This window comes from Gasterosteus aculeatus, chromosome 17, assembly GCF_964276395.1.
Source record: "Gasterosteus aculeatus chromosome 17, fGasAcu3.hap1.1, whole genome shotgun sequence".
NCBI lineage: Eukaryota > Metazoa > Chordata > Actinopteri > Perciformes > Gasterosteidae > Gasterosteus > Gasterosteus aculeatus.
In genome coordinates, this window is record NC_135705.1 from 12,415,503 (window position 1) to 12,425,690 (window position 10,188).

At 41.0% G+C, this 10,188-nt stretch overlaps 1 protein-coding gene across 1 annotated transcript; it reads left to right on the forward strand.

Moving 5' to 3' along the window:
* The first annotated feature begins 743 nt into the window (after positions 1-743).
* On the forward strand, positions 744-8,876 carry ccdc3b (coiled-coil domain containing 3b). Its single transcript, XM_040204904.2, has 3 exons — positions 744-2,330; positions 5,055-5,229; positions 7,675-8,876. Exons 1-3 carry the CDS (start codon positions 1,963-1,965, stop codon positions 7,978-7,980), a joined length of 849 nt encoding a protein of 282 aa, XP_040060838.1. The 5' UTR covers positions 744-1,962; the 3' UTR covers positions 7,981-8,876.
* The last annotated feature ends 1,312 nt before the right edge of the window (positions 8,877-10,188 follow it).

Consider the following 10,188-nt stretch of genomic DNA (forward strand, 5'->3'; position numbering starts at 1 on the left):
TAAAAAGGAGACTCCGTATGTAGATAGTTCTTAATCTGCAATTGTGTTGTTGTGTTGACATACTTTTCTTTACTGTTTTCTTAAATTTAATAAACTAAAAACTACTAACACATGTATTCATTGTCATTGATTGTATATGACTTTTACTGATAACATAATGCAATATAGCCAGGACAGCCTTACAGAGTCGCGACGCTTTGTGTTGCGTTGCTTCGCATCGCGTCGAGGTCTGTATGATCACAAAATTCAGAGTTTACCCACCTCTAATTTTACCACTACAGCACTGGTTACACGTATTTGGGTGCGGGGGGGGGGTGCGGCACGGGGGGGCTGTTGTCAGTCCGCTGGCTGCGGTCAGTTATCAAAACATTGCCCAAATTACCCTTTTCAGACTTCATGAACAAATACAGAATCCCTTTGGGTTTATTTCTAAAGCATCGCATTAAGACATACATCACTTTTTTTAAGACGCTGCGCTACTTGCAGGTCGCTGTGTTGTGCCTGATTCTCAAAGTTCGAAAAATATGATTTACGGCAAACCAATAGTCGTGAAGATACTCATTAACATGTAATTTGCATGAGGAGGAGGAGGCGGGTCCATGTCTCTACTGAAAAAGGATCCTTCCACCGACCACCGGAGGAACCTACCACCGACCATTCCGAAAAGGGTACCTGCCATCGACAAAAAGGAACCTTCCACCGATCACTTTTCGCACCCGGCCCTACCGCGTGTGCCCGTTGTCTTCTTGGGTATTGAGTAGTTGGTGCCTCCTGCTTCTCCCTCTGTCTTGCACCTTATGTTGTAGCCCTTTACCGATTGTTATTGCTGTGAATGGATCAGGTCCAGTCTACATCCAGGACATGGTCAAACCGTATCCCAACCCGCACACTGCACGCTGCCTCTTTGCTGACCTGGCTCCTAAATGGTGGAATAAGCTCTCTGATGACACCAGGACCGCAGAGACCTTCACATTTACATACCGCCGCAAACTAAAGACACACCTCTTCAGACTATACCTTGACTAAAAAACACAAGAAACTGTAGCACTTTAATTGTACTTGTAATGGCTCTTATCTAATAGCAATTTGTAAATCGGCTTATTTGATGAAATTGCACTTTTGCACTGTTTCTTGTTCTCGTTTGATGCTTATGGTTGAAATACACATATTGTGTGTCGCTTTGGATAAAATTGCTAAGATACGATTGTTGGAGCTGGGGAGGACTGACAAAATACTTTTGTTACTGTGGAAGATCCTCAAATTTATTGCTAATAGATGGGTATGACAGTTTAATGTGAACATCTACTATACTTAAGAAGCAGTGACAATGAAAGGACGAGCTGGCTGTCGTTTACCCACGAGCATTGATAAACACAAATGGACACTTTCATCATGTCCCTTCAGAAAACAATTAATTGGGCAAAATCTGGGGAAAACATCTCAAGGAAAGTATACTGTACCACAAACTAAAACAAATAACAGATCTGAAGGTTTCTGAACGTATGTGTTGGATGTCCCATGAATAAACTGGTCAAAATACCCATATTGTCACTAGGGGGCGCTACAGTTTCATTGAGAATCTATTGTTTGCTGTAGCCTGTAAAACGTTCCTTTGCTGCAGTAAAAGCAACATAATCTAAAAGAAATTGAGCTGGATGAGTTACTGTTTCAGAGAATCTTTTGATAATTTATCGACTCTGTCTTTGCTACTTCTGGATTATTTTCAAAGGACAGGCCGGTTTCTGAAGGGGATGCTGGTGTGTGAACGGGGTGATGCATTGATCGCAGGTAGTACTGCTGGAGGAGGGCCGCAGAGAGCAGAGAATTTACCCACAGCCCGGACTATTTGCTTGAGATAGTCCTTTGTCTTAATCGCCTCACTGTGACAACTTTTGTTCGTGGTTTTTATCCTCCCGCAGCAAAGTGCGCTTCTTTGGCACACAGTCACCCCATCTGTGTCAGATGATGTGGATTATTTTGGCGTTTGTCCTTGCAACGGCGAGAGCAGATGGCAGTTTAGGATGTCATCTTCCCCGCGACTGGAGACAGCAGACAGAAGCATGCCGGGCCGAATTGGCGCAGATCATCGTATTTGCCAAGGTGTTAGCACTGCACAAGGAGTTCTACAATGTGTATGACAACTACCTGCCCGTCCAGCCCTCCGACACGGAGCTGCTTTTCTCCGCCGAGATTGAGCTGCTGTGCGACCAGGCGTGGGGCAGCATGCTGGAGGTCCCCGCCGGCTCCAGGTTCAATGTGACCGGTCTGGGCTACTTCAACTGCTTCACGTACAGCGTCACCAAAGACAACAACTACTACTTCTTTCTAAGGTGAGAATCACAGGAATCCTCTATTTTTTTGGTCAATTATTTAGTGTATCGGATGCGTTGAGGTTTTTCACCTGGTGCTGAACTGAGTAAAATTCACTTTTTATAAGACCATTTTCTAGCAAAAGAAGCTATCTATTCCATTTGTTTTATTTTTCAGAGAACGAAATAAAGGTTGAAATTGTTTTGTGAAACTTTGTCGGTGTTTGAGAGTCAGGCATCCACGTTATGAAGACGGTTTATAAACTCAGACAGAAAAGATGACAGGACTGTCCCTTCCTAATGCAATCCACGAATTCCAACAAGTAAATTATTTGGTAATAATTGATTGTTAATAGAAGCTACATGCAATGTTTCAATCTCTGTAATCGCTGTAAACAATGGGATTTAAAGTTGTCCCTCGCCAAACTACGCCATTAGTACCTGCAGCCAACTACTATCCAGGTTGCATTCAGTCAGATTGATCCTCCATGTTTTGAATGTAGAGCATTATTGCCGTTATTCAATAGACAGTTCTAAAGGAGATGCTGTATATATTGAGGAGAGAGAAAAGAGACCAAAACATTGTGGCAATGTATGAGTATAAAAACAACTAACTCCAACTGGACTATCCTTAATGACAACCAAGTGTTCTCTTTTAATAATACATTTAATAACATGTCGAACGTTAACCTCAGATCTCAAAAGGAAGTATGTGGCAGGTTAATTCTTAAGTGTCTGTATTTGGACAGAAACAACGCTGTTACTCAGGAAACGTTGCATTCCAGCCAGTATAATTATAGAGCCAGACATTTCCCAATAGCTTAAAGGTAAACTTGGTCGGTACGGGACCACCTTTTGTCTTGCGGAGAGACAGCAGTTTGCTGCTTGATGAAGGGAACATGTGCTGACAGGTCAAGATTTCTCTCTACTCTTTTCTCTCAAACAGATTAAGAGTTAGATATTCAGTGGGGGGCACTGAAAAGCATTTCTGAAGTTAAATGTTTGGGCTGTCCCACATGAGGGTTTGCAGCAGGGCCAACTTCAATAACATATGGCATACGTTGTACATGAACAGAATCACTCTCACATTCTGTGAACGTGTATCGTCTGATGTTGGCTTTTCAGATGATATCTCTGGCTTCAGTTAAGTACACCTCCGGGGGATGGCCTAACGGTCCTGTGTTGTGATGCTATCTGGTCGTTATCCCCCTAATCAGCCAGGGCGACCACCATCGGAAAACGTCCTGAAGCTAAAGTCCCCCCACAGTTATGTTTAAGTGGAGAGCCGAGCATGATTAGGAAGCAAAGATTACTCCATTAAACCAAAGCAGTGGTATTTTGCTAGTTGTTACCAGAGAGCATTTCCAAAAAAAAACGTATGCTAATTGTTTCCTTTCAAGTAGACATTAGCCCAAAAGCACGTAACTGAGATCTACGTGAAACAAGACCCGGTTTAGATGGATAATAAATCAAGTTTGTATCCAACTTGAATCTTTTACACTTTCTGTTTGGATTCAACAAAGGGGATGTAACATGTTTTTAGTGTTCTAGTAGACACCATAGCAAACATTTGCAAAAATGCAAAAAGGCCATATCGATGTTTTCTAACTCATTCCTGCAGCACTGTATTAATGAGCTTCAGAGATGATGGTAGGCAGCTTTTGTTACATTACATGTCATTTAGCTGACGCTTTTATCCAAAGCGACTGACAATAAGTGCATTGTACTTGTTACTTTTGGGCACAGCCACATTAGCTGTTTGCTGTCTTTTCAGTCTTGTTGCTAAATTAAGCTTATCCATCTGATAGCTTCATAATCATTCTCTGCTTCTTATTGGCTTACCCTGATAGTCCAACCCTTTCAATCTTCCTTAACGTACAATCATTGCAATTATCGCTAATGTTAGATCCTCCGTCAAAGACCGTAAAATGGATCAGTGTAGAGTTTCATACGAGCGTTATTGAGGTAGCTGTAGATTCCCAGACGCTGTAAGAACATCTAAAAAGTTATCACAGCTGTCTCTAGTAACCATCTATTTCCTGTTGTAAAAGCCCCAAAACACTTATCACAGGCCAGAATAGTCTTGCCAATCAATCATGAGCATGAACTCCCACGACAGAACAAATCCAAGGCCAACGTGGAGAAAATGCTGCTCCCCGTCTCCCTTAGGACCTCCTTCTGACCTCTTGGTCACTGTGCACATACCTGGCCTTTGACTTCTTCGGTTTAAGCAAAACATCAGCTTTCTTTGTGGTCTCTCAGCATGCACACACAGTCTCTGACAAGAACCAAACTTTTGGTGTCCCTCAAGGGATGCAGGATAAAATCCAGATGTACAGAGACACGCTGATTCAGGACCTCCTCCCTCATACACTTCACGTCGTAGGAAAAGATATGAAACATGTACGGTAAATCCCTTTGGCTTGTAGTTAGCTGGCTTAGCTCAAACACATAATTATTTGATTTATATGAAAAAGAAACATGGCTGCAAAAAAAGTCTGTATGTGGTTCACTTCTCTCTTTATTTTATTATTGATTGATGTCTGTCAACGTTATAGATGAAGGGGTAAAACCTGTCCGTTTAAAATCCTGATGACATGAAGATGAAGTATTACCTGCACTCCTTGCTTCCGGACATATCTACTTATACGCGCTTCTGATTTTAATCATGCACAACTTTTTACCGTATGTCCATTATTGCTTTTATTCTCTATGAATATAATCCTCCTTTTTTCTTGCATGCAGGATGGATGACAACTACAATATTATCCCTCATGGCGTGAATTTTCAGGACCCCATTTTCTCTGACACTGCAGAGAACCACCGCACGTTTGCCAGCCTTTTCCAGTATGCCAACTGCACGTCTGGTACCCAGGTCCTGAGCTACTCCCCGGAGTGGGAGGCTCAGGAGGACAGCAGGGTATGTAGTTCATCAGAACCACTACCACAGACTAGTTCCGAGCGTTGTTTGAGATTGTGATAAGTAGAGTGCATCTTCCTTGATTCAGTTTCTGCGGATGTATGGTGCCGAAACAAATAGTTTGGGAAAAAGGGTGGTGAGAAAATCCCTCACTGAAGTAAAACCAGAGAAAGTGGGTAAATCATATGAGTTATGAGCTGGTTATGACAAAATGACCTGAATCAACCAGCAATCAATTCAGCTACTGTTTTACCAATTGTCACGGCTACTGGTACCGGTGCACGACGGGACCCAAAAGCACGACTCAGACCAAGATGGGAGGAACTAGTAGGTTTTAATCAATGGGGCAGACAAGGTCAAAACCTGGAGATCTGTCAGAGGGCAAACAACTTGGAAAACGCTGGAAAACTCTGCAAAACACACGAGACAATCTGGCAGGGAACAAACAAATGTGACGGGCTTAAATAGTGAGTGGCTGATGAGGGGATGTGCTTCAGGGCAAGGAGAACCAGGTGAGGGTAATGAGCTGATGATGTGGGAGGATCTGAAATGACAGGGGAGTTAGATAACATGCAGTGAAGATTAAATTAAACATGCAGTGAAGATGAAAATAAACTATGATGTGGTCTATTGTGTGACACCAATAAATGCTCATTCATACCGAAACACAAATACCTGGTTCTCCCTGACTCTAGATTTCTTGCATCTCACCCCAGAGTCCATGTGTCCAAACCTTTGGCTTAATCAAACCGATCTAGGTCAGCGCCTTCCAATCTTTTGCTGACGATTCATAAAAGCAGAAAATCTGCTATGGGTAAAGAGAATGAAAACAGAGTTTGTATTTCCACTGACATAAAACTTTTGGATCAGGCCTTTGATTATAAATATTTAGATATCCTTGCTGCTTTGTTACATTGTTCTCATTAGATTAGTTTTCCTCCACACAAAATAAAAACAGACCAATGTCTGAGATTGGGTCAGATGTTAGACAACTGACCTAATCTCACATCAGAACAAAGCCACTGACTGCAGAGAGCCTTCGTGAAGGATAAAGCCAACGTCAGAAATAAAAACCTTATTTTATTTTGTTAGAATTCTCTTCAGTTACTTTGGTTTGACTGACTTTTTCCCCTTTTGATCAGGCATGGCTCCTTTGACATGTCACTTGAAAATACCAGTCTTGCTTTAAATATAATCCCTTTTGTTAATCACATACTGCAGTTGAGTTTGGGTGATTTCAGACTGGATGAAAAAACAAATTCTCTCTCCAAACCTCCAAATACTGATGTTAGTCCGACGCTTTAAACTGTGCTCCACCCACAAGCATCAGTTTTCAATGTGTTAAGGAACGTGTCATTTTCCACTGGATACATGCATAGCACTTTTCAAAATAATCATCCATCAGGAAGTTATGTTTAGGCAATAAAACCACTGTAAGCCTTGACACAGAACCTGGGTGCAGAGAAAGACCGTGATGTGCCATTTTATTCCTCCTCCTTTACATAACTTGATTATTTTGCCCCTGAACTTCATCTTTTGCTCCATAAAGTGCCATACCCCTTTCATATACCTTATGGATAATATGAGTAAAAGAGTCCATATTATAATATTACAGGTGACCGGCAGCCAGACGCACATTTTTAACATTTCCTCCAAACCCTCTGCGGTTGTTATCTGAGGGAATATGCATCAGCATCTCACGGTGGTCCCATGTGGAAGCTTACATTGGTGGACGCTGGAGCTTATTTTGTCAACAAGGAAAAGGTTTGCAGTCATGTTAGGTTCCAGCTCACAGTTACGTCCTGCTGAAACAGACGGAGCGTGTTGGGGAAACCATTTTAACCTCAAAGTCATCTTACATAGAGAAACATTGTGTGTTGTCTTTGGCTTATGTACCGGCTGGTACATAAAGATTGTAGTATGTCGTGTGCTAACACTGAAAATTATTTCTCCTGTCCACTGGCCCTTCCTCTTTTGTTCTTTTCGGGCTACAAGCAGCCACACATTTTATTTAACTTTCTCAGACATACTCACAAGCAAAATATGCTGAAAGATTTACGAGCTGTTCGGAGCTGTGGTGTACAGTGTTCCTTAGAGCATGCCATGTATTCTCTAATATAACTTATTTGAAGGAAATCCAGCATGAAATACAATAGATTTTTCAGCTACCGCATCATAAATGCTACAAAAAAATACAGAATCTAACACTATTCTTTAGTTATGGGAAATAAACTCTATATGATTTAATTCATAAGGCAGAGCGAGATGAAAGTCTAGTGTAAGTCTCACGGTACATAATCTGATACTGGCCTTCCTTGAGCAGATAACTTGAAAGTAATTGATTAACGATTAATGACAGTTCAGTGGTCGAATGGGTCACGGTTCATTGTGTTTGTCCGCACTGCTCTTAATTAAATGCCCCTCTCGCTTCTCCTGATCATTCAGCTGATGTGCTCGGCAGTGCAGAAGGCTCTGTTTGAAGAGGAGGAGAGGGTCTGGGCTCTCTCCCAGAAGGTGCGTTCCTTGGAGAAGGCCAACGACCACCTGAAGGAAAAGGTGAAGACCATGAAGCGTCTGCTGCGCCAGGCCCAGCGAGAGACCACCAAGGAGCAGCAGACCCTTAGCCTGAAGAAGCTTTACGAGTCAAGGAAGCCCCAAACTCACCCCGATCAGGACACTACCCTGGACCAGAGGAGCCAGCGCCCCAAAAAAGGTCCTCTCCAGAACGCTAAAAAAATAGACTACAAATAACAGGGCTGCTCAATTGAGAGTAATACAATGAAATTACATTCTTCATGTCTTCAACACATTTAAAGACAACGTTTAGGATATATTTTACACAGTTGTCCCAGATAAAGTAAAGTGAAGGATTAATGGAGATAAATAATTTAAATGGTTTCACACTCTTTAGAGACCTTCATAATTGCCATTATGATTGCTTTCTCTGAATAACCTTTAGCTTTGTTTTTAATTAGTGTAATTCAGTTGGAAAACAGACATTTTCCAAACCTTGAAATAGCTCTCAGCTGACAGATGGATGCACTGTTGAAAACAATTTGGACAATGTCATTGAACATTTAATATGTTGTTTCTTTTTTGTGCTGGACACATTATACATTACGTGAATATTATAATTATTTTTTTAGTTCAGAAATATCATCAAAATTCTCAAAATTTGAGTGCATATTTTATGGGATATTATAATGTTTTGTGTTTCACGTGATGCTCTTACTGTGTAAATTTACCAATGTTAAGAAAGTTGTGAGACCTAACCTTGTCAAATAATCATTTTTTTTCTTTCTTCTTTACTTGAGTATATTCATACATAAACTATTCCTTAAAAATAAGGGAATTGCTTCCCAAGAGTGCCTTTTTTCCTCCCAGAAAAGACATGGAAGTGTGTTTTTTGTATTTGAAAACAGAGTGCTGAGCATTCATTAGGTCGAGCCAGTGAGCATGGCGGGGTGCAGGATTGACTTTTTCTGTGTCATAAATTAAAGGTTTGCATTTGTTATATTTTATGTATATTCTTTTATTATAATTGTTGCTTTGTCTAAGCTACATATGGTTTGCTTCGCCGATGGCATAATCATTTGTTTAACAGCTACTGTATATTTTTAATTGTGAATAAATTAGCTTTTACAAAACTTATCATGTGGTTGCTTTTAGTCATCCCAGTTGATGTCGTCTTCATCGTTTGGAGCCTCATCCAGTCAAAACAATGTTCTGTTGTATTTGCCATAGCCAATCGTAGCCTGGCTGCATTAAAACTTGCCTCACTGACTTTTCTAGACCTTATTATTTTCTTTTCATAAGAGACATTTAAAAAAAATATAATGTGTCTAGCCAAACACCGGAACAAGATGAAGTCGAGTAAAAGATTTAAACCTCACTTGTAACTTTTCCTGTTTTCCATGTATTCAAGTCAGAAATGATAAATGTTTTTTGTCATGCACAATGTAAATAAATCAGTTTTTTTAAAGAACTGCGGCAGATTTAAAAGGAAAATAAATCCTGAACATGAATTGGACCTATTTTGACCTATTCTTATGCTTTTGCCCATTTTTTACATCCATTCATAGAAAACACAAGGCCATTTGAGATGTACAATCATCCTTGTGGATTAAATTCAAGAAAAGCCGAACTAAATTTCTCCCTTATGGAGGTGCTGTATAAAGCAGAGGGAATGACAAGCAGGGCTGGGACGGCAGGAGGAGAGAAACAAAAATGTTTTACGTCAGGATCTCTCGTTGATTGCTCTGTCGTAAAGCAAACATTGAGAGGTGTTTCTCTCGTGCATCATTTGACCTCTTGAGCAAAGACAAAAAGTGCAGCAGAGAACAGCTTCTTGTTCTGTCTCCGTGTTAGCTCTGTCTTTTCCCGGGGGAAAACCTTTCATCAGACAAGCTTGCCTGCAGCCATCTGTCAAAATCCCATGGATCTGTGCCAATGATATACACACACTGCTTTCTCAACATAAACCACCATGCAGAGCCAAGCTGCAAAACAGATGTCGGGCAAGACGACGGCCTAGTGGTGGTCCCTTCCAGAGGACCAGGCTATCTGTGGACATGGTCAATTTATCTAGCTATGTTTTGTGTTTCAAATGCTGTGACTTTCTCTGGCGGATCTGGTTTAATTTAGTTTTTGTATTGATAATGATTGGTAAATACAGTAGGCTATATCTCTTTCCCCTTTAACCCCAATTCCTATTTGTGTTTTCTCAAACGGTTACATTTGAGTATTTTCTTCGTCTGTCATTCACCACCCTGCACGAACATATCCACCACAGAGCTTTCTATTGTTTCTGAATATAAAATTACATTACTCTTCACTTCACATGGAGCTTGTCATTCCTGCTACTTAAAAGGCAAATAGACCAAGACATTACAGTCATGCAGCCAAGTGGCTCCGCACAGTTGTGCTCTTTTTTCCCATAATCCGCAGACGCAGGTAAGG

Bases quoted from the DNA above. Each gene is read 5' to 3' on its own strand.
- ccdc3b (XM_040204904.2), top strand. From the start codon at position 1,963: ATGATGTGGATTATTTTGGCGTTTGTCCTTGCAACGGCGAGAGCAGAT. The intron at 2,331-5,054 runs GTGAGAATCACA...TCTTGCATGCAG, and splicing joins AACTACTACTTCTTTCTAAG to GATGGATGACAACTACAATA. The intron at 5,230-7,674 runs GTATGTAGTTCA...CTGATCATTCAG, and splicing joins AGGCTCAGGAGGACAGCAGG to CTGATGTGCTCGGCAGTGCA.